The sequence below is a fragment of the Thunnus albacares genome, chromosome 20 (genome assembly GCF_914725855.1).
Source record: "Thunnus albacares chromosome 20, fThuAlb1.1, whole genome shotgun sequence".
NCBI classification, from domain to species: Eukaryota; Metazoa; Chordata; class Actinopteri; order Scombriformes; family Scombridae; genus Thunnus; species Thunnus albacares.
Window position 1 is genome coordinate 22749945 of NC_058125.1, and position 23488 is coordinate 22773432.

Below are 23488 nucleotides of genomic sequence, written 5' to 3' on the forward strand. Positions count from 1 at the left end.
AGCTAGTTTACACTACTTTATATACAGTTAGCTATTTTAGTCCAGAGGTTCTCAACCACTGGACACTGACAGCTTTCCAGATATAAGATCATGGGTTTCTTTTACACTATCATAACAATAAAATGACATCATAAAATTCAAAGCCAGAAACCAGCGGGGGATTCAGTGTCAGAAACATACAGGCCTTATGATTCATTGTGTTATGATTGGAGGTTTGAGAAATTAGCATTATTGTTTATCCAATTTACACTATATGGCCAAAAGTATGTGGTCACACTTGTTGTACACTTGTATGTGTATTTTAGTCTGAGGCTATTTTTTATGGTTTGGTCTTAGTCTCTTAAATCCAGCATATAATTATATTTTAGACAATAGTTTCTAACTGTGTGACAACAGTTTGAGGAAGTAGATTTACACATACGAGGAATTAGCCTTGGTGTTGTGGTGCCTAATGGTCAAAAAATAGAAGGGAAGAGAAAACACAAGTACCTATGAAAAGTAAGAGAAAAATACCACTAACAAAATAGGTGATGTACAATTAAAATGGAAAATATTGTAAATATATTAAAAATATATATATATTCTAAGTAAAAAGAGCTGTTGAATTGAACAAGATATTGACTGGGAATGTGTTAAAGTTCACAGTAAAAAACAATATAAATGGTACATTTAATGCGCAAATGTAAAATTGCAAATAACTGCGTTAATGTAACGTACCATCATTCAATGTGATGGTTTCACACAGATGTATGCAAATTATGACATTTTTACAATACACTTCCCAGAAAAGTGGAGGCTGTTAAATCAGCAGATTAATGCCGATGGTTTTGGAATGACATGTCCAACAATCACATGTGGGTGTAATGTTAAAGTGTCCTCGTACATTTGACCATATAGTGTATGTGACACGGTACATGAGGGTACAAACTAAAGGCTGGTGGTTGCTGGTGGTAGTATATCAGTTGTTCTTCATTACACATTACGGCTGTCACCAGGATTTTAATACCACCAAGTCTACGAAACATTTTTCAGATTTTCTATGTTCATTCAACTGTTAAAATATCATTTTTCAGTTTTATCCCCCTACATGATGGTCTGTGCTGTTTCAAAGCCTTCTCCACAATGTCAAAGAGTATAAATCCATGTATTTTATCTGTTAAATCTGAGACCAGGGACTCAGAATCAGCCTAAACTTGCCATGTGTAATTTGTATACTGTATATACTCCTTCGCCTTCAGTGAGCTGCAGCCTCGACGGTGTATGTTCAGAGCGTCAGAACAAAAAGACAAAAACAAGCAGAAAACATGACAAATACTGTATGTACAAAGATAATTATGATCACATATTATTTTATTCAAAATAAAAATTCCAACTGTTAAGACCTCCTTATTAACTTCACTTCACTTTACACACAACCAGTCGGTGGTGTTTTTCATACAGTGTGGAAACATAAATAATATCACAGTTCTGGTAGAATAAATAATCCTGTGGCTGTTTCAAGTGAGCAGCAGAGCAGCATTTTAAAGGATAAGCCTCTATGTTTTATCTCACAGTCAACAAATCCCATGAAAGGTTACAAATATATTGTTTCATTTGATTAAAAAAAACAATAATTTCCTGAAACAGCTGGGCACTGTAGTTTTTTGCAAACATTACTCAAATAGGCGTAAATAATGCATTTGTTGGGGACTATTTTCAGCTGTGGATTAATACACATTTGGTGCTCTAGTAAGTATTTCCAGCAGAAGGACGGTCAATTAGTCAATTAATCGATTAGTTGATAGACTGAAAATTAATTGCCAACTATTTTGATAAACAATTCATCGTTTTGAGTCTTTTTTTGGGGGGTTGCAGCTTCTCAAATGTCAATATCTTCTGGTTTCTTTATTCTTCTAGGATAGTAAACTGAATATCTTTAAGTTGTGGACTGTTGGTTGGGACAAAAGAAGACATGTAAGGACGTTGCCTCGGCCTTTGGGAAACATTTGATCAACTTTTTTCACTATTTTCTGATATTTTAAAGACCAAACGACTCATCAATTAATTGAGAAAATAATCGACAGATGAAGTGATAATGAAAATAATTGTTAGCTGCAGCCCTATGTGGGATTGACTCAAGAGACTACAGTGTGCGGCTCATTAATAGTTTTTAGGACAACTACTGAGTTCTATGGCACAAAAAAATAAGCTATCAGATGTCAGACGCAGAGAAAATACTTGTTGGTCAGATCAATTCATGGCTGGTTTTGTCCTTTTCATGGAATTTGTTAATAATAAGAAACAAATATCACCCGCCTTATCCTCTAAAATTACAGTGGAATATTCAATTTCAGTACATCATCAGATATAATCACATACACATACAACACAACTGTTCAAATGTCACAATACACACATCAATTGTGCACATATTGATTCCGTTTTCTGGCTGATTTCCTTCCATCTTTGGTCAGTGGTCATTATCACGTCGACCTCCTGGAGGACAGCAGAGAGTGCAGCAGAATGCCCGTAGCCACAGAGACGTTGAGAGACTCGATACCGGGGAACAAGTCTCTGCCAGCTGGGATGGTGAGAAGAGTTTGGCACAGAGAGAGCAGCTTCTCGGACAATCCTTCCCCCTCACCCCCCATCAACAACAACGTGGGTCTGGTCATCTGAAAGTCTGAACACCGGGTGACAGGAATCTGGCGCTCCTCTGCCTCGGCTCCCACGGTGCCAACCACTTGCCAGCCCTGTGCCACCTTCAGCTTCAGCATATCTTCAAGGTTTTCATATCCGTACACCCCGATCACCTCCATGGCGCCTGAGCTGGCCTTGCTGACCACCGGGGACAGAGGACAGCTGGAGCGAAGGCTGCTGGCGACTCTGTCCACGCCGAGGAAGTACGCAGAGCGCAGGATGGCGCCAAGATTCATCGGGTCCTGAACTCCTTCCAGGACAAGCCAGAGAGGCGTGGTGTTGTCTTTTCTTTTGGGTGCAGAGTCCTCGGTGAGATAGTTCAGTGGACTAGCTTGTAGACAAACTCCTTGGTGTACTCGCCCTGCAGACATCTTGTCCAGATCCTTCTTACTGACCCGCTGGACCTGTACTCCTCTCCGATGAGCTTCCTCACACACCTTTAACACAGAGGCCCTGTGAGAGGCCTCGCCATCTTTAACAAACAGTTTACGGGCCTTTCTTCTACCCTGAGTGAGCGCCAAGACACAGGGAGCGATGCCAAAAACAATCTCATAGTCGTCTGCTTTGGAGTCCTGTGTTGACCTCTGTCTCGCCGGCCGCTCCCAGTCCTCAGAGTCCTCCAGACACAGTTTCCTGAGTTCAGATGATACTCTGTAGTCGTCTCTCGTCTGTAACCCTGGCTTCTCATTCCTCCAGGCTTTACTCACAGCTGACCTCTCATGGTCAGATGCGACAGGCTTGTTTAAGTCTTTTAACACACTGCGTCGTCTCCTCACTACTGGTTTAATGCTGCTGTCATCAGAGGACAGGAGAGCATGTGTTTTATGGTAACAGGCGGACAGAGAGACTTCTCCTGTGACTGATACAGGCTTGTATAATCCTCTAGTACAGACAAGTAGCATCTTGTGCTGATGTGCAGAGGTGAAAACCCACATATTAAAACAGTTGAAGTTTGTCCAAAGGCACCTGGAAGTGTAGCTGTCCCACAGAAACGTGATTCAGCTGCCTCAGAAGATCAGATTTCACTCAGTATCTAACATGATTAATAAAGTCTGAACTGTGTTACCTTTGTGCATCAATAAACACTGGCTGTCCCAATTCATAGCTGGTATGTTTGCGGCCCTTACAGAGTTACGCACATGTGACATCCAGCTGCGTCAAGCGCGCGAGATTATGACAGGAAGTCGAGCGCTTTTACCTATAACATAAAAGTCTAACGTTAGCTATTTGTGGAAAATATATATATATATATAAAAAGTTTTAAAACAAAATTCACAGCCCATCTTTATCTCTTTATCTTCATTGAAAGCACATTTGAAGGGGATCTTTTAATAGCCAATATGAACAGGAGGAAGAATTACAGCGATTACAATAATTAAGACAGACTTGAAAAACTGTGAATCTGTCCTTTAACTAACTCTAGCCAAATGTTAGACAATTATCTATAGTTTTTATCAGAACACTGTCAAAAGTAAAAGTGCTCATTATGCAGAGAAGCCCCTTTTAGAAATTTATGTTATTGTATTTATTCTATTGTGTTATGATTGTCATTATTAATGCATTAATTTCTTAGCAGCATGTTTGTAACTGCTCAAAATGATATTGCTTCATATAGCCTGCTGCTGTATCTTTTACTTGTAAGTACGGGTAGTGAAAATTACAATATTTCCCTTTATTAAATGTAGTAAAGTAGAAATGTAAAGTACTCTCGTATAAATTTGAACATATATCTCCTCATTATAATACATTTATATACACAATGCACCTACAAATTATACATTTTTATTATTTAGTTTAAAATACAAAATATGCAGTACATCACTGTATCATTGTATCATTGTATCATTATCACTGTATATTTGAACAGACTGTATATATTGTACATAACCACCTACTGTACATACATATGTACATATATATTACCTGTTGTATCTGACCATGAGTAACATATCTTTTTTTAACATTTAATATTTATCTCATCACTCTGCACTCTTCACTTTTTTGCACTATTTGTATCCTGTTTACAGTTCACAGAAACAGTTCACCTGAATTTCGTCGTTGTTATTATTCTGTGTAAACACATTGAGAGCCATTAAACTGTAGTCAAATTCCTTGTAAGTGTAAACATACCTGGTCAATAAATATGATTCTGAGTCCTATTTTTTAATCACTTTGGACAAAGGTGTCTACCAAATGAATAAATGTAAATGTTAATGAGAAATTGTGAACTTATCCTTTAAGTATATATATATTGAATACACTTTTTTCACTGTTATTACTGGTTGTAGTTAAAGTTCGCCTCCAGTCAAACGTGTTTTTCTTCTTGCTTCTTCTGTTGAATGTTTGAGCTTCACTGTGCAGAATGATGTATGTGCAGAGTTTATTTTCCTACTCATCTGCTGAAAGTGGAAAGTTTCTCTGAGCTCATTGAAAATCAAATTTTAAGGAGTGGACCTACAAGCATGATTTGTGACATCACAGCTAGTTTGGAATTCAATCCTGATCCAATATTCAGATAGAAGACATCTTATATCCATATTCATAGAATCTGTATTTTTTTAATGACGGAGAAGGAGTAGATGTAATTTTAAGGAATTTAATGAGGAATAGTTTTTGTGGAAAAACATATCAGACACAACTTATTATTCAAAGTAGAGTATTTTATATACATCTTACACCATGTCTGGAGTGAATCTTTAAATAAAGGATCTCAGTTCATCTTCCTTTTAAAAAAAAAGTCATCGCTTTCCGAATAAAGAGTTTATTTTGAAAGCTGTGACACCTGCACAAACAAGCCGGTGTCCATTTACTACGCACGTACGCAATGACGTCATTTCCCGGAAGTGAAGCTATCGCAACACGGAAGCGGAGGAAAGAAAACAAATAATCGTTCAAAATTCTTGTCGAAGTCTGAGGAGGACGCCCGAAATAACATCGTTTAGTTTCTGGATTAGTGTCTTCTGACGACGAGCCTGGTACAAGGTGAGCAGGACTGAGTTTTTTTGGTCTTTGCTGGAAGGGCCGCAGAGATACTGAGTCAGTCCGACATCTGAGAGCTAAAACACGGCTGGAAGCAGACTTTAACACTCCTAACAGGCCTCTGCTCACATAACTAACAGCTGAGTAACACTCCTCACTTTAACATGACCCAAACTGTGTCACAGACTGAGGAACAAACTGTTTCTTGTGTTGGTCGACAGAAAAGTTCAAATTAATCCATTTTACTTTGACACTACTGAGAGTTTCTGATGTATGTGGTTAAAACTAACGATTATTTTCTTCACCTATCAGATTGTCAGGTATTTCTTTTGATTTATTGTTTAATTATTTAACTTTACGATTAGTTGATTAGTTGCCAGCTATTTTTGGTTATCGATTAATTGTTTTGATTCATTTTTTAAAGAAAACAAATCAAAATTCTGTATGATTATTGCTGCAACAGTTATTTTTCATCATCGATAATCATCTGTCAATTATTTTCGCCGGTGTCTCGATAACTTATTTCCCAAAGCCCAACATTTGCCAGACTTTAACAAAAATGTCCACAACTCAAAGATATTTAGTTTGTTGTCAGAGATGACTGAAGAAACCAGAAAATATTCACATTTAAAAAGCTGGAACAAGAGAATTTTAGCATATTTTCTTTAAAAAATGATTCAAACAGATTAAACTATTATCAAAATAGTTGATCGACTAACGTTTATTTTCTTTTGGTCTGGTGGACAGAAAAGTTAAAATTAAAATTCCTCCATTTTTACATTTACACTATTGTGGGTTTTAGATGTGTGCAATTAACAATTATTTTCATCATCAATTGGTCTGTCTGGTATTTTTTCCATTAATTATTTAATCATTTAGTTCTGATTAGACCTGCAACGATTAACTGATAAGTTGCCAACTATTAAATTAACCACCAGCTAACATAATGATACATCTCAAAGGGTTTATCTTGATATAATAAACCAGTTATATATTAAGTTTGATTGTACTGACATTCTGCTTTTGGTATTTTCAAACAGATGGAATTCTTGTTTGGGAAGAGGAAGACTCCAGAGGAGATGCTGAAGCAGAATCAGAGGGCGCTCAATCGGGCCATGAGAGAACTGGACAGAGAGCGAATGAAACTGGAGCAACAGGAGAAGAAGATCATCGCTGACATAAAGAAAATGGCCAAACAGGGACAGATGGTGAGAAGGAGGAAGAGAAGTTGTGTTTTGTGAGAAGATAATAGTTTATAAAGAGAGAATCTAACAGCCATGTGGTTGATTTTGATCTTTTACAGGACGCCGTCAAGATCATGGCCAAGGATTTGGTTCGCACAAGACGCTACGTGAAGAAGTTCATCATGATGAAAGCCAACATTCAGGCTGTCAGTCTCAAGATACAGACGCTCAAGTCCAACAACAGCATGGCGCAGGCCATGAAAGGCGTCACCAAAGCCATGGCCACCATGAACAGACAGGTCCGCCTTCGCCGTTAAAAACTCACTATGTGGCGGAAATAAAGGATAAGCTTCCTGTGTTGACGGTTTCCTGTTTATTCCATCTCCACAGCTGAAACTGCCTCAGATTCAGAAGATCATGATGGAGTTCGAGCGACAGAGTGAAATCATGGACATGAAGGAGGAGATGATGAATGACGCCATCGACGACGCCATGGGTGATGAAGATGATGAGGAGGAGAGGTAAGAGACAAACAACAATCAGCTCCACATTTGTGTACAAATTGTGGTTTTTAATGCTCTTAATTTAACATTTATTATTCATTTCATTAATTACTTCTCAAAGGAATGTCTGATATTCCTGCTTCCTCAAAACAAAACGCATATAAAACCTTATATATAACATAAACACTTTTTTTTCACTATTCATACACAGTCCAGACAGTAAGTATTTAGACAGTTACACATTTTTGTTCTTCAGGCTCTTCAGTTTGAAATAAAGTAATTGATACTACATTAAAGTCCCAAGTCTCAGCTTTAATTTAAGTAGTTTTACATCAATATAGAAAGAGCTGTGAGGGAGATACATCCCTCTTAACACATAGTGCCCAAAGTTTATAGGTTCAGACATGATTGGACACATGGCTACTAAATGTTTCTTGGGCAGCTGTTTATGTTTCAGTGTTAGTTTGTGGACAAAAGAGCTCACACATGGCTCAGAACTGATTGAGATGGAGTTGTCTGTCAGTGTGAGGAGTCAAGAGGTGACCATGCAAGTGAAGAAGATGATAATTAGGCTGGAAACAAACAAAAATCTATCAGAGAGATATCAAAGGTTGCTGGTTATGTTGTAACAAAGCACAGGAAATGTAGTAAATGGCAAACAAGCTGGTAGACTGAGGAGCACATGTCTTGCAAGGTGAAGAAAAAGCCCTTTATGACTGTGCAACAAGTCGAGATTGTTTCCAGGATGTTAGTTTGCATGTTTCCTTTTTATAAGAGAAAAGACTTGACAACCATAACCTCATGTAAACTCCTGTTAAGCCTCAAAAACTGAAAAAACAGGTCGCAGTTCACAGAAACATACAAAAAGGAAGCGGTAGAGTTCTGTGGACTTATCAAAGAAAAATCAACCAGAGAAAAAAAGGAACAGCTCATGACCCAAAACACCTGCTCTGTTGAACACGGTGGTGCTTCTGTTAAGGCTCCCGATAGATCTGACGCACACAACGTTAATTAATGATTTCACTGCTGACAGAAGCAACAGGAGCAGATTCAGCCAAATCAAAACCCATTGAACGACATTTCATCATCATTCAGCAGGACGACCATCCTAAATATACGACCAAAGCAACCAAAGAGACAACAGAGAAGATATCACTCTCACATCTCTGTCTGGTTAAAGGATAACGGTGGTGATTTTCTATATTTTTCTTATTGTCAACAAATCTCATCCTACTTACAAGTATTGTGTGTGCATCCAAAGCCTGATATGTCATATTCCTCTGTGCTGTAGACCTCTGTTGTCCAAAAACCGTCACCCAGTGCAGCAGTTTGGCTCATTGACGTGTTTTTTTAATAGTTTTTGGACAACAACAGATTGGCTTTGAACATGATATCTGTTGACAACAGGAAAAATATAGAAAATCTCCAGCTTTATCCTTTTATATATGAAGCTACAGTATGATTTATTTGTATTTTCTCTGACATATTTCTATCTGTGTCTCTTTCTCCTCGTACAGTGACGCCATCGTGTCTCAAGTCCTGGACGAGCTGGGTCTGAATCTATCAGACGAACTGTCAAGTAAGGAAAATCCTGCACAGTTATATATAAACAAAAACCCTCTACATCCTCTCCGTATCTTTTGTCTGATATTTACAGCCCCAACCGCGTCTCGTTTCAGATCTTCCGAGCACCGGCGGCAGCTTGTCCGTGGCCGGAGGAAAGAAGGCCGAGCCCCAGGCCGCCCTGGCCGACGCAGACGCCGATCTGGAGGAGCGGCTGAATAACCTCCGAAAAGACTGAACAGGCAGTAACTGACGAGCAGACGAGCGCGCCGCGGCGAGGCCGTTAATACAGATACAAACATACTCTGATCTGTGTCTATAGATTGTTTTTGAAGGGGATAGCTGGCAGAACACTGGCTGTCTGTGTAGCGATGGTGTATGGCTTTCTTTTTGAGGTGTTTTCATTTTGTTTTATGCGTGTATTATGTATTTTATCAACAAAAAAAAAAATACAAGGGTCATTATCCTCCGTAGGTCTAGTAAACTCTTGTCTCGTTTAAAGACGTTGCCAAATGACACAAATTCTCTGAAAGTGAAAATATATTTCACAGTTTGTGTAAATACTAACTCCTCAAGGCATATTTTCACAATTTAAATTAACACTAAAATGTTTAAATGAACCCAAATGAGAGCTGGTAACATTACAAGTGGATTTTTTTTTTTTTATATCTTTGACAAATGTCAGCACTTTTTGTACATCAGGCTAGTGTGATGTTCTGTGTACGCAGGATGTCGTTACATAGTTTAAGTGATAAGAAGCGTTTGATTTGCGAGAGTTGACAGCTGTCAGGTTGAAGATGCTGTACAAAAAGTGTATCATCTCAACATCTTTTTTTTTTTGTGTTTAAATTCACTAATGGGATGGTTTATCATACAGAAATATATACGTGAAGGATGAAAGGCAAAGAGAAGTCTGGCTGACTCCCAGTGAGAGACACTCCAGTTGTGACCTGTCAGTGGTGTTTTTAAGATCAGCAGGATTTTCACCAAAATGTTCATGAGGAGTCAGCGGTGTTTATTTTTGAGATACTGTCCTGTTTCCATTTTCTTTATTCAATAAACTGTTTTTTTTTTTTTTTCCAGATTTAACTCGCTGGTTGTTTGATTAGAGAAAAGAACTTGACATGGAAAATGCTGCTCAGCCTGTGAAACCGGTTGTTTCATGTCCTCTGTGGCTGTTTGTCAAGGCTGAGAAAAACCCCCGATGATGTCATAGCGATGTCATCAGGGTGTGCACTGGTTAGGTTTGTCATGTAGCAGGAAGTGCAGGTGTTAAATATCAATCAGCTGATTATCAAACAGTTGAGATGCTGTTTGAAACTTTTTTCTGCACAGTTCATCACTTTTACTCACTTATTTAAATAACATTTTGGTCCTCAGACCATCAGGAAATATTATTTTAAAAGTTTATATGAAGCTTATAAGAATTAATATGTATAGAATTAAATATAATTCCCTCTTTCTGTTTCCTCAGATGGACAAAAACAGGGACCTTGACACTAAAAAGACTTTAATTTTGAAAGATATCTACTTGATTTGACTCATTTGGACGCTGAAGCTTCATATTAGCTTGAGATAAACTTTTAAATACATTTTTGCACAGAAGCACTGTGGATTTCACTTACACTGTCAGTGCATTATGAAAGGATCTTCTAATGGTCAGTATGAACAGGAGGAATGATTGCAGCAAGAAAAACAGGTTTCAATGTTCATTCAGGCTCCTGACTGTTGAAAAACTGTGCACTCGTCCTTTAAGAATGATTTGGTCAACCAACCAGAGGTCAGTTCTACAGTTAGTGAGATTTTTTTTTTCATGTGTTGTTTACACAGCAGTCACAGGTGCAGATATATTGATTAATATTTGCTTATCACACATTAACTGGTATCAGTATTTGTTGAATATGAAGAAACTGCTGCACAAATATTCTCAAGGTCATTTAAAAAGGTTTCTGTTACTATTTTGTGCACTAATCACATATCTAGATCACATAACTAAAAATGTTTATATATATATTTTAATGAATATGGGTCAATATATTCTTTTGAATCATCAAAAATCAATAATCTGTTGGGCTCTGATCACATTTCTCATCCTATCAAACCAAAACACTTAAAGACAAATAAACCCATATATACATATATATATCGTAGACATGTTAATTTTATTCCAAAAAAATTTAACTTTCAAAACTGTCAATTTGTCAACATACAATCATAGAACAATATTGAATGTACTCAACACTTCTGACATTAAATAATAAAAAAATAACAGCCATGTTTTATGTACATTTGTTTCTGAAAGCTATGTACAGAAAAAAGAATCAACTTTGTTTTCCCAAAAAAATCTGCCTACACACACACACATATATATAGATATATATGTATATATATATATATCTGCTCGGCAGGGTTGAAAGTATTGAAAGCCGCAGAGAGCCGTTGCATCATATGTGAACAGGTCGAGCGAAGGAAGAAAAACACCGGCAGAAATAAAAAAACACTGCGATTGGAGGGAGAGATTAACTGGCAGCATGTTAAAAGAGCATAACTGGTTGAACATCGCTAGAACTACAGCTAGAAAGCTTCTCTTATCCTCTAAAAACGGCTAACCTCGAATGTCAGCTAACTGCGTCCTTTAAAGAGACCGATGCATACACAGAAATCGCCTAATATTTACTGGATGTATGAAGCGTTATTTGTAAAGATGAGAGGGGGGGGGGGGGGGGGGGAAACAGGAGAAGTGAAGATCAGGAACTTTTAATTATTCTCAGATTGCCTTTTAACGATGAGGCAGCAGCCGTAGAGTCATGCTTTCAACAACAGTATTATGTAGTAGCCCGATGAGCAGGGAGACGTCTCCTTTTAATCGGGGTAAGCCATGCTACCATCTTTTTTTTTTTTTATTTTATTTTATTTTTTTTAATTGAAACATGTTTTACAGCTAAATAGAGTCCATGCAACTCACATTTAAAAAAAAAAAAAAGAAAAAAAAAACCCCAATAGAAACAAAACCAGGGACCAGAACACTGGGTTTCACTCCCCTGCCTTCATTTTCTGCGTCTTCTTTTGTTTTTATGAAAACACAGAACGATCATTTGGTTGCGTATTTTCCTCACCATGAATCGGCTCAATAACTGCAATTTTTTTTTTTTTAATATAATCATGCTGAGTGTGGCTCAAAACTCCTGATATCACACTTACACATTGATAACATCTTATTCGGAGTTGTGTGCGAACAACGATATAAGCGATACACAGCACGACAGTCAGGTTTTGACTTTTTTTTTTTTTTTTCCTAGGCAGGGAGAATGAGTGGTAGGACGATCCAGAGCTCAAGTTCAAGCTCTACTTTTCAGTCAAAATGGCAACCAATGTGTTTTTTTTTTTTTTATTCCTCCTCACATGAATGAGCTCAAGATTAGCCCCCCCACAGCCCCCCATCAGTCCACATCTGTTTAACAGAATCCATTTTGGATAGCACAGCTGCTACAAAATGTGTTTCGAGCATGTTACAGAGCATGCATATAACTCTTGGTTCATGTTTTTTTTCCAGAATACAAACTGATGTGTAATCTTCAACAGCTGCTAACATGAGGGGGAGTGAGGGGGGGCGAGGGGGAGGGAGGAGGGGGGGGAACGGTAATCTTGTGGCGTCGAGCGTCTCATCGGTGTAAACGAGATCAAGATTATCAAGGACGCCTTGATGGCGCAGCTATCTCCCGATCGCCATCCTCCTCCCTTATTCTGCAGGAGATAAGCTGGTCTGCGGGGGGGGGCGGGTAGGGGGGGGGTCACGTGGAGACCGGAGAGAGTCGTTTACTCTCTGAAAGCGACAGCAGTTATAACATAGCAACTTGTCTTTTTCCCCCCACCAGACAAGACAAATAAAGCGTTTTGTAATCTGGGGCACGGAGTGGCAATCTCGCCTTCTTGTTAACAGACGCCGCGCTGGCTTTCACTTCCGACAGGTCCGGTGAGGGGTGTGTTTCTTGGGCACCTCGATGCGACATCGGCTCCGGTCGTCCAGCCAAGGCAGCTCAAAGTTCCTGAAGGAAGAGAGGACATTTTAATGTTGTTGAAGACTTCATGTTCCTGCCTTCAGTTACAACAGACAGGTGACAAATTAAAGGAAATATAACGAATTAAGATGCTTCCGTGCAGTGCTGAATGATTTGAAGAGCATAAAAACGATACGAATCATCTGCTGCGGGCGTTAACAGTCACTAGATCGCAGGTCAACAGCTATTGGAGATTCTGAAGCCATGTGTCACTCCTCACCACCATCTAAACACCAAATGAGGGACTATCTTTTTGGAAGAATTCCTCCAGTAGAGCTCAGAGACCTGGAGAATCTGAAGCCCCGCAATATTGCCATGAAGAAGACTCCTCATTATGTCGGATTTGCTTTTATTACACTGAACCAAACAGATATGTGTGTGATTTTAGACAGCATGCTGGCGTTCTGGAGGCATGACGTGTAACACAGCAGCGTCAGGGTCTCGTGTTGACCTGTTTTACATAGAAGTCAATTCGGCAATGTGACCTCTGCTGCCGACTTAACGGCGGAACAACAACGACACCTCTTGAGCAGGCTGTGTAAAAAAGGGCTTGTGATGAGGAGCACTGACGTCGTTCTGGAGGCTCGTTAAGTCACTTCATGGGTTTTTCCTTTAATTTGTCACCTGACTGTATATAATGCACCTTCTAACCCTGTGAGCATGAATCTTATAGCCAAGGCTAAATCATGAATGATCAAAATCAGCATCTTATCATAAACTTTAATGGATTTAAAGCTGCTTTCATCTGATGTCTTCTTTATTCATTTGTATCACTTTGCATCCGTTTTAAAATCGTACTTTAGGATTCCTGCAGTGCAGAATCAGCAAAGTAATTCAATGGTGAATTAACAGCTTTATGCAGACTCTGTGTCAGCCTGAGATAATCACACAGTAAAAATGACATGAAGCAGAATTAAAGAAAAAAAAAAACATAAATGCAGCTCCGACTTACTGTTGTGAGAGTTTGGGCAACGGTCGGCCGAACGCAACCACAGGCAAGAAGGGAGTGATCACGATAGTTTCAACTGGAATTAAAAAAAAAAAAAAAAAAAAAAAGAGACAAATGAGCATCAATCTGTTTAAAAACATCACATCAGTTTGATTCTGCTGTTGGATATGAAGTTAAACAGACGTACCATCTTCGGTGTCGGGATAGAAGGATGAGACCTCTGGTTCGGTCTCCTGGATGACTTTCTTCCTGTTCATGCGCTGCTGCAAACGCTGAAACATGCGCTGCTCTCTGATTCGCTGGATGTCCCATCTGGAAAACACACAAGATTATTAAAAAAAGATTTAAAAGAAAAACAGCAAGAAGAGTAAAAAGGATTGAGTGAGAAATCATAGCAGCTAATCAGAGTATAATAGAGCTGATAAGTCGTATGTTTACCTTGTTACTAGAAGATATTAGTTAGTCCTTTACTAAGCTCTGAATCTGGACCCTCGTGTTCTTACAAAATTGTTGCCGATTAATAGTTGGAAACTGATCAATTAATTGACTAATTGTTGCAGCTCTGTTAAATCAGGGCAGCAACTAACAATCACGTTTCATCTTCTGGTCCATAAAATGTCAGAAATCATGAAAAATGTCATCACAAGTTCCCAGATCTTCATATTTTGAGTTTAATGTAATTATTATTTAGTATTTTCCTCCTCAAATGTGATGATTTTAAACTTTTGTTTTGTCCAAAGATGACTTAAAAAGTTGCCGATTCATTTTCTGACTGTGGATCAATCGATTAGTCAACTAATATTTTCAGCACTAACAGTAAACGTAAAAGGTCAAAACGTTAAACTAACGCTCGGGGTGATTATGCTGAACGATGGACATCCACCTAAAAAGAATCAAAACTCAATAAACCGACAAAATATTTATTAAATTCTGAAACCAAACAGCTGAAAGTCGGCGATCGGTACCTTTTCCTCCTCTTCTCATCCAACTCCAGCTTCATGTGGCGCTTCAAAAACACGTTGTCGTCCAACGACTTGATGGAAAAACAGGTTCACACATTCAATTCATTAAAGAGTCACAAGCTTTTGGTTCGAATGTGAGGCAACTTTTTTTAAAACTCTACAGATAAAATGATTAGATTTGTTCCATTCAGACGTGTCTCACCTCAGGGGGGTTAAAGGACGAGTCCTCAACCAAAGGCTCTATATAATTTTCTCTCCAAGATGGAACTAACACGAAGAAAGAGGGGAAAGGTTAATCATAGATAGTGTATTCAGAACATTTGAAAGATATAGTGATTAAAAATGGTATATAGGTTAGGCTTACAAACAATCAGCATATCATGTACTACATGAGGAGTCCACTCACTGGCCACCTCCTCCTCCTTTTTAGGGGAAGTCTCACGCAGAGGGGACAGAGGAGGTTGGTTCCAGCAACAGAGATACATCTCTGTGGTAGACATGAAGGGCAGATCTTCCATCTGACAGCTCAGCTCAGGCTCCTCTTTGCACGGGAGCAAAATGTCCTTTTCTGCCCCTGACCTCATGGGTACAGTCTTCTCTGGGGTTTCCTTACTGCGCAGCTCTCTTTGATTGGGAGAGCCGGGCTGAATCTCAGACTTCTGGGGGCTCAGCTTGGCGCTTTTGCCCCGCGATTTCTGGACTTTTCCATCTCCAAAGCAAGATTTCCTGTGTGGGCAAAGGAAAATGATTAAGTGGTTGTTTGGATTGAAATGAGTTAGAGGTGCAACGATTAATCCATTGACAGAAAATTACCAGGCAACTATTAGGATAATCTATCAATCGAGTGTCTTTTTACGAAAAAAAAAAAATGCAAAAAATCTCTGGTTCAAACTACTTAAATGTGAATATTTTCTAGTTTCTTAAGTCATCTATGACTGTAAACTGGATATGTTTGGGTTTTGGACTGTTGGTGTGGACAAAACAAGACATTTAAGGTTACATTTTAAACAGTGATCATCATGTTTTCATTATTTTCTGGCATTTTGTAGAATCAACAGATTCATCAATAATGAAAATAATCGTTAGTTGCAGCTCTAAAGTGTATATAAAGGTATTACAATATGACAAGAGTCTTGAGTCATGAATTCTACCTTTTTAATTTTTCACACACAAACAGTACATTATAGTTATGGTTATATCTCTAGTCTCTATTTGTATTTATACTATTCTATTGTTTATATACTGTTATATCTGAGTTATGTAATTTAGTTACTGTATATATTTTAGCCTTTAATTATATTTGTTTCTCTCTTTTTTTTAGCCACCTCACTGTTTTCATATTCTGATTTATATCAAGTGGCTGCTGCAACACATTAATTTACCTTTAGGATTAATAAAGTACTCAAGATATCAATCTATCTATGATCAGATAACATTTTCATCATTTAACTGGCAGACTGTAATTTCTGTCTGTCGCTAAGCTCAGCGCTGTCTGCCGATGTTCTTTTTACCTCTTTTGACCTTTGCCGCCTCGACTGAAGTTGAGCGGAGTGGATGGGTTGGCCTGTGGACTCTCCTCCACATCCAGATCCCACATGTCCTCTTTGTCCGGCGTCCATGGCTCCAGGGGCTGGAAGAGGCGTTTGTCACGCGGCGGGTCCTTTCTTGTGAGCTGCAGGCGGCGCTCCATGCGCTCAATACGTGCAAGCAGCTGCAAAAAGGGGAAGAAACGGGCAAAAACGAAAGTAAAGACTCAATTTGTGACTAGCTTGAGACAAAATCAACACCTTATATTACCACGCTGATATTAGCTTTAAAAAAAAAAGTTAAACATACTGTCTCCTTGTCTGCTTTGAGCTCATCTATCTCCTTGTCTTTGGACTGCAGCTGTTGTTGCTGTTGTTCAATCAGGTCCAGTTGCAGGAGGAGAATCTGTCGGAGGCAGTTCGCTTGTGTCTGGGGATTAGTGGGGGTCTTCCTGATGTTCCTCCACTTGCCCTCAGAGGAGAGTTCAATGGATGCTGTGCCGAGGACTCCGGGGACGACCCCCTTCGCACTGTCATCAGCACCAGCATCCTTGGGGTTATTGTTCAAAGCCATCTGAGGGTTATCCATGTTGTCAACAGAGAGGGGTTTACCTTTCACCGGGGTTCCCTCACCCCCCATTGGTCTGACAGGGGACAATATCCCCACGGTTTTATTGTCTCCTTGAACTACTTCTGCGACTGTGGCAGCGAGGGAAACCTTGCTTGTCATGTAATTCTGGTCTAATTTGCTAGATTTGCTCGGGATCTCGCCCCGCTGTAAGTCTGTAATGTCTATAACAAAGTCGCAGGACTCCCTCTTCAGGCTCACAGGACCCACAGTGGCGGCTCCAATGTGCGTTTTGTCCAAGTCGACGGTGTCAGCGGTCTGCTTGAATCCTCTGTGTGGAAGCAGGGTCGCTCTCAGAGTCATGACAACGACTTTTCATCCTGCAGATATTCCCCATGTGAACTCAGGAGCTGCTATCCTGCAAAACAAAAGACAAATAAAGACATTCTGTGGTGTTATTGTTGGCTGGTTGACTGAAAAGGTGTCTGAGCTGGGAGTAAAATGCATGCACCAACTACTTATACTTGGACAAACCGGAGAAAAAGCATGCAGAGTGTGTCTGATCCCTAACATCCTTCTCCTAAAAAAAATCGTTCGCAAGCTAAGCTACATTAGCGCTGCAGTACAAACACATTTCGCACACAAACTAGTCCTGTTGAGAATAATTTAACACTGTTGTGCGTGTGGGTAGACATTACAGTGCCTGGGCTTCACACAGGGACTCGGGAGTGGCTGAGTAGGACGCTGGCAGCAGCCTTCTCCTCCATTTTGGTTCTCGCGAAATCATGAAAAACAATAACAGCTAGCTAGCATGCTAACGCTAGCCGGCTAGTTTCACCAACAAAACGACGCGTCCGGAGAGCAGCTGTTATAACGACCGTGTTGTAATATTTCTACTCGGAGCGGACTTGTTTTTACTAACGTGTAAATGTGTGTTTTGAGCTTACCTCGACTATGATTCAAGTCCACCTGCAACTGCCTTCATGTTCCCTCCTCAAGACTTGTTTTAAAGCGCCGACGACTGCGCATGCGTAATTTGTTGGATGGCCATTTCTTGTGTTTTGAAGGTTTTTCATCAGACGGAGGCAGCAGAGGGAGACAGAGACTGTAGTCTTTATATGCAGTCTATGAGGGAATCTATGAGGGAGACTTATTAACAAATACATACACAAACTAAATGGGTATTAGAAAGCTACACAGTACAACACTACAAGCCAGTGTAGCTAAATGGTCCGTACATGAAGTATAATTCATTTGCAGTTGTTCACGTTGTATAATGAAAATCTCAATTTTGGGGGTATTTCCAGATTTCATTGTCTTAAGAAGTGCAATACAATTCAGTGCGCTAAAGTGTCCGCTTGTTCCATTATCCAACTTGTACAAAGGAAATTGAAAGAGGAAGTCGGGAGCCGGAAACAAAGACAGCTCGCCTTCAAAATGAAAGTTGCACGTTTGGAAGCGTGTTGGCCGCAGCTCAATTTAAGTAGAGGCTACAATAAATAAATAAACAAATAGACTACATAATGAACTTAATTCATAAGTTTTTCTTTAAAAAGCAGAAAAAGCTTTTTCACATCATATGGATTATTTGCTGTGTGAAATGTCTACATACATGGGATGTTTTGGCATGCATTTTTGATTTATTAAGCTCACAAATGTTTACATTACCACCAATGTGTTTGTGCATGCAGACTACAAAATAAAGACATGTAAATTATATAATAAATGTCGTGTGTCCTATTTGACAGGTGTGGGACCTCCATTGGTATGTTGATGCATAAACTCATCCAGTGACTGCAGCAGGATAACCTGGAAACAGCCGGAGGAAACTTGCAGCTGGTAAGTAGAGAGCAGAGTAGAGTCCATCATTCAGTGAGACATTTAAATTGTTTTGAATGAATGAAAGTACTGACTTGGTTTTAAGTGTTTTTTTCCATGCATTTATGTAACATATATGTGTTAACCAACAGCAATTTTCATATATTATTGAGCAAAGTGACATAGGGGTGTATAAATGTATTCTGTATTCTGTTCTCAGTATTCACACATGCATATGTTGATATGTCTGAAGTAGGTGTACAAATTGAATATATAACAAAATACTTAAGTGTAATTTCATAATATACAGTATTAATTATTTGATATAGGATGACAGAGTAGTATAAAGTATTGTGATATACGGTATAAAATTAGTACAATGTGCAGTACTTTCAGACACTTTTAGTACTGAGTGGTACAGAAGGAAGCTGGTGTAAATATTTATCTTATAAAATATGATGCAAGATTAAATTATCTCACTATCAGTGTATAGATAAAAGTAGATAAAATAAGCCTCACCTCAACCTGCTAAAGCATATAAATGCTTCTTAAACATGAATACATCTGTAATAATAATTTAATAATGTAATAAATATATAGACTCTATATTTATAGTCTATATTACTGATTATAGCTTAAAACCCTGAAAGGGACCATTATTCATAATGGATACTAATTTTTATACTTAAGTACATTTTGCTGAAAAGATTTCTTCACTTTTAATACTTAAGCATAATTTTGAATGCAGTTATTTTATTCATACAGTAACTGAGTGATTTACGTTGTTATTGCTACTGACGATAAAGATCTAAGAGACTCTACCGCTGCCAGCTCCTGTCCAGTCTCCCAGTCTCTCTCCTCTCCTTTACTATCACCTCTCTAACCCTGACCCAAGTCATTAACAAGTTCAAAAACACAAGAGTTGGTTGTAACACATTATGAGAAGCAAGAAATGTAAGAACAGGTGAGTAAGATTAAATTAAAGATTTAAAAATAGAAGCTAGAGGACGATCAGTGTTGCTGACATCAGGCTGTTTGTTTGAATTTAGCTTCTTCACAGTTCACGCTAAAGAGTTTCTACTGAACTTTATAAGATCCAAATAAGAAAAACATTTGTATTTGTGGATTTTTTCTTCTCTCAGATGAACAGATAGACTATTGATAAGTTAAATTAGACTTTCAGTGGAAGGAAAATTTCCCTCCTTCTTATTACCTTCAGTCAAACATGGTGATTAAAAACATTTTTATCTTCATGTATTATCAAAAAAACCATTAGTTTTCCATGTGCTGCTAAAGTGCCACTTTTTCATTAGTTTAATGGTCTGTGAATGTTTCCTGTGGGTTGTTAACTCAGTATCAACGCTTTAGGAAAATAAATCTATTCCCTCTCCGCAGTTATTACGGTGCTGCTTATCAGTAGTCACCTGTGTATGTGTGTTTCATTAATGCTTTAATGTGGTGGAACTAAAATGTTTTTCTTGCTCACTTTCCTGCTATGACACATAATTCCTCTGAGAAAACTGTATAAAAGCCACATTTTCTGAAGGCAACCAACCAGGGTAAGTAGCTTAACACTTTCTCATCGCCTGCTTTAAAGAAATCTACATTTTAAAGGTAAGAAACTATTCTTAAACAATTAATTTTATGTTGTTGTGCACACCTAAGCTACATTATATGTTCACTTGACTTCTGTGTTAGTTAAGGCAAGGACATTATTCTTGATTTACTGTAATTTAATTTAAAAAATGCCTGTTTTTGCCTCAAGGTCATCATGAAGGTAGTGCTGTTTGAACTTTTGGTCATCTGCCTGCTTGGAGCTTTGCATGCACGAGCAAAGACTGAACCTGAGAAGATGGGGTAAGTCTCATAAAGCCAACATGTGCTTTAAATTTGCTTTTTAGCCTCATAAATTAAAGAATGAATACATTTTAACCTTTAAAATGATTACTCTGTAAGTCAAGGCTGTTAAATCTTAGTAATAATCATATTTTTCTTGCAAAAAAATGAGAAAAGTCACACACACTGTCTCAATCAAGTTAAATGATGTGTAATGTATGTAAATGGTGTATAATGAGATAAAATAGACTTTATTTTCCTGAAGGAAATTTGTCTTGAACACATATTATCTGCTGTTAAAAAATATAAATAACAAAGTGCATACATACAGCAGACGCACAGACTGCCATCAACCAACAAATTGTACACTACCCATCGTACAACACACCTGTAGTCATAATATGTGCAGTAGTATTAAAAGAGTGGTAGAAAGTATTTATTTAAACATTGTGTTCTATGACAATAATCAAATATATGAACAAGAATCACATTGGTTTCATATATATACAAAGATGTGGGGTAAATTATCCAATCAGACTAGCTGACTGCATTTATGCAGAATATATATACAGTATATGGAAGTGATGTAATGCTTATCAATATACCTGATGATGGTGATGTGGATCAATAAATACCAGCAGTATAAGTGAGACAGTGTGTGGAAGATTTTACATTTTCATTCAAGTTGTGCTGCACTCTCACACTCACATGTGAAATTTCTCAGGTTTTTCTTTCATGTAAGCGTTAATTTGATGTTTTTTGTATCAGAAAAAAGAGGCCTCTATATCTCAATGTGTGATTAATAATCACAGCGAACCCTCATACTGATTTGTGATAAAAACTGTCACCGCAATTCTTGCTGTGTAGTTTTTGCAGCAGTGATGGTTGGTTGAATCCCACCTGACCTGGTTTTCATCATAGTTTAAATTCTATTTATAATAATAATTATATATAATCTTTATTTTTATAGCACTTTTCAAAATAAATGTTACAAAGTGCTTCACAATGCAATAAAAACATAAAAGTAAAGACAATAACATACCTATTAAGACAGACCAGCGTTAAGGTAGATCAGAACAAATATAATAGAGATAAAAGAGCACAAACATGTACTCAAAAGATTTAATATTTCATAAAGCATTTTCATAAAGTTGTGGGGATTACATGAGACAATAAATAATAAAAGAATAGTCAAAATTGATGCAGCAGTGGTGGAGATATACTGATTTTTAGTCTTAAGTACTGTCTGGCTCCAGAAATGCTGGATCCTAAATTTCCCAGATTTGCAACTCAGTAGTGTCTTTTATTAGACTCTCACTGGCCTCCTGAATGAACTCATTGTTCAAACTCAGCACCACAAATTTGTGTTGTAGGCTTCTTTACAAATGACATCACCACAGAAGACACTATACAACTGTTTCTGGTTGAGTAGCGTTACTCATGACACGTAAACTGGACTTCATGTGTAAAATAGGTGGACTGCCCCTTTAATATCAGGACATTCGCAGGAGTCCATACGGCTCAACATAAGTCTAGACAGAACAGTTTTACTTCATTAATTTTATTTCTATCTTTTGTCAAGTCTCGATGAAGAGGAGCAGCACTTGGCGAGAAGATACGCTGAGTCGACCATTGCCAGCGAGATGAGCAAAATCATGGATTCAATGGTGCAGAAAAACTTTGTCGACTTCTTGCTCAACCAGAAACAGAAAAAAAGCAAGTAAGTCGTTGAATATGGAAACAGATTTCAAACAGCAACAGATTTATGCGAGTGATTAATGCTGCTCTCACATTCAGGCCTGCTGCTGTGGAGGAAGATGCAGAGGAGCGTCAGTACAACAACCTGCTGAAGCTCAGTCTGCACGAGAGGCAGAGGAGAAACATCTAGGTGTGTTTTTACCTCATTTAGAAACGGCTTTGGTGTTAAATATTGTATAAACTGTTTAATACAACGTCTCACTTTTTGTTCTTATAGGCTCCAATAAAGTGCAGAGATGCTCATGACGACGGTTCTTCTGATGTTCTTCTGATGCTTCCTGACATTTTAAAAGCTTCGATGTGTTTAATCTTATGTGTGTAGTGAAATCTTATCATGTTGCAAAACCTCCACCTGTAATCAAATCATCACACAGCCAAATAAAACGATATGAGAATAAGTGAAGTAAGTGGAACTTCATTACTTGTTCTCCACTACATTTCAGAGGGAAATACATACATTATATATACGTTTATCTGACAGCTTGTTATGTCTAAGAAGAGGATTTTATACACAAAACATACATCAACTTCAAATATGATTTTTATAGAATTAATTACCCAAAGGTATATAAATATAGTTCAACTTTGACCAGCTACAACATTAAAAAAAAAGTAAAAATAAACCAATAATATAATACAATGGTATAACACATAACATCTGAAAGCAGAGCAATTTTACTTATTATACTTATAGTAAATTTTACTAATAAAATCTCTTTTTACTTGTATTTTTACACTGTGGTGTTACTACTCTGACTAAATTAAGAGCTCTGAAAACTTCTTTCACCACTGTTATGTACCAGTGTGTAATAATAAAATATAAGTAAATCAGTATGTTTTTGAAAAGTCTAATTGTTTCAATCAATCGATTCATCTGTTGACTTTATTTTGATCACTGGAGTTTTTATCTTATTTTTGGCTTTTGACGTCTTACAAAAAGCAGTGTGTAGTCGGGGTCACATTTCACATGTCTATGAGTTGTTAACAGCTCCACCAGATAGTGATTTTTCCCTCTAAACTTCTCACATGCTTTCATTTCATTAAATGTTCAAGTGATCCAATATTTCACCAAAAAATCAAAGATTAGAGAAAAAATTCAAAAACT

The 23488-nt window shown here is 38.0% G+C and overlaps 4 protein-coding genes across 9 annotated transcripts; 2 read left to right on the top strand and 2 right to left on the bottom strand.

Moving 5' to 3' along the window:
- Positions 1-2162: 2162 nt before the first annotated feature.
- mrm1 (mitochondrial rRNA methyltransferase 1 homolog (S. cerevisiae)) lies at positions 2163-3917 on the bottom strand. The gene is made up of 2 exons (XM_044338656.1): positions 2302-3917; positions 2163-2240 (listed from the first exon to the last, which is right to left on the bottom strand). The coding sequence occupies exon 1, from the start codon at positions 3612-3614 to the stop codon at positions 2463-2465; it is 1152 nt and encodes a 383-aa protein (XP_044194591.1). The 5' UTR covers positions 3615-3917; the 3' UTR covers positions 2163-2240; positions 2302-2462.
- A 1587-nt stretch (positions 3918-5504) lies between these two features.
- Positions 5505-11631, top strand: chmp2a (charged multivesicular body protein 2A). 2 transcript variants are annotated; one of them, XM_044338671.1, is made up of 6 exons: positions 5505-5661; positions 6699-6866; positions 6962-7141; positions 7233-7363; positions 8863-8924; positions 9025-11631. In XM_044338671.1, the coding sequence occupies exons 2-6, from the start codon at positions 6699-6701 to the stop codon at positions 9144-9146; spliced, it is 663 nt and encodes a 220-aa protein (XP_044194606.1). In that variant the 5' UTR covers positions 5505-5661; the 3' UTR covers positions 9147-11631. The 2 variants fall into 2 exon arrangements, with proteins under 2 accessions (XP_044194606.1, XP_044194607.1); XM_044338672.1 differs by lacking the exon at positions 5505-5661 and adding an exon at positions 5701-5797.
- On the bottom strand, positions 11050-22264 carry msl1b (MSL complex subunit 1b). 4 transcript variants are annotated; one of them, XM_044338667.1, is made up of 9 exons: positions 22177-22264; positions 16714-17389; positions 16389-16588; positions 15242-15603; positions 15080-15144; positions 14881-14948; positions 14103-14227; positions 13919-13991; positions 11050-12954 (listed from the first exon to the last, which is right to left on the bottom strand). In XM_044338667.1, exons 2-9 carry the CDS (start codon positions 17332-17334, stop codon positions 12864-12866), a joined length of 1605 nt encoding a protein of 534 aa, XP_044194602.1. In that variant the 5' UTR covers positions 17335-17389; positions 22177-22264; the 3' UTR covers positions 11050-12863. The 4 variants fall into 4 exon arrangements, with proteins under 4 accessions (XP_044194602.1, XP_044194601.1, XP_044194604.1 ...); XM_044338666.1 differs by lacking the exon at positions 22177-22264 and adding an exon at positions 17919-18175; XM_044338669.1 differs by lacking the exon at positions 22177-22264 and adding an exon at positions 17919-18023 and having other exon boundaries at positions 15284-15603.
- On the top strand, positions 19764-22698 carry LOC122971919 (gastric inhibitory polypeptide). 2 transcript variants are annotated; one of them, XM_044338673.1, is made up of 5 exons: positions 19764-20403; positions 20555-20646; positions 22208-22345; positions 22423-22513; positions 22601-22698. In XM_044338673.1, the coding sequence occupies exons 2-4, from the start codon at positions 20561-20563 to the stop codon at positions 22511-22513; spliced, it is 315 nt and encodes a 104-aa protein (XP_044194608.1). In that variant the 5' UTR covers positions 19764-20403; positions 20555-20560; the 3' UTR covers positions 22601-22698. The 2 variants fall into 2 exon arrangements, with proteins under 2 accessions (XP_044194608.1, XP_044194609.1); XM_044338674.1 differs by having other exon boundaries at positions 19764-20348.
- The last annotated feature ends 790 nt before the right edge of the window (positions 22699-23488 follow it).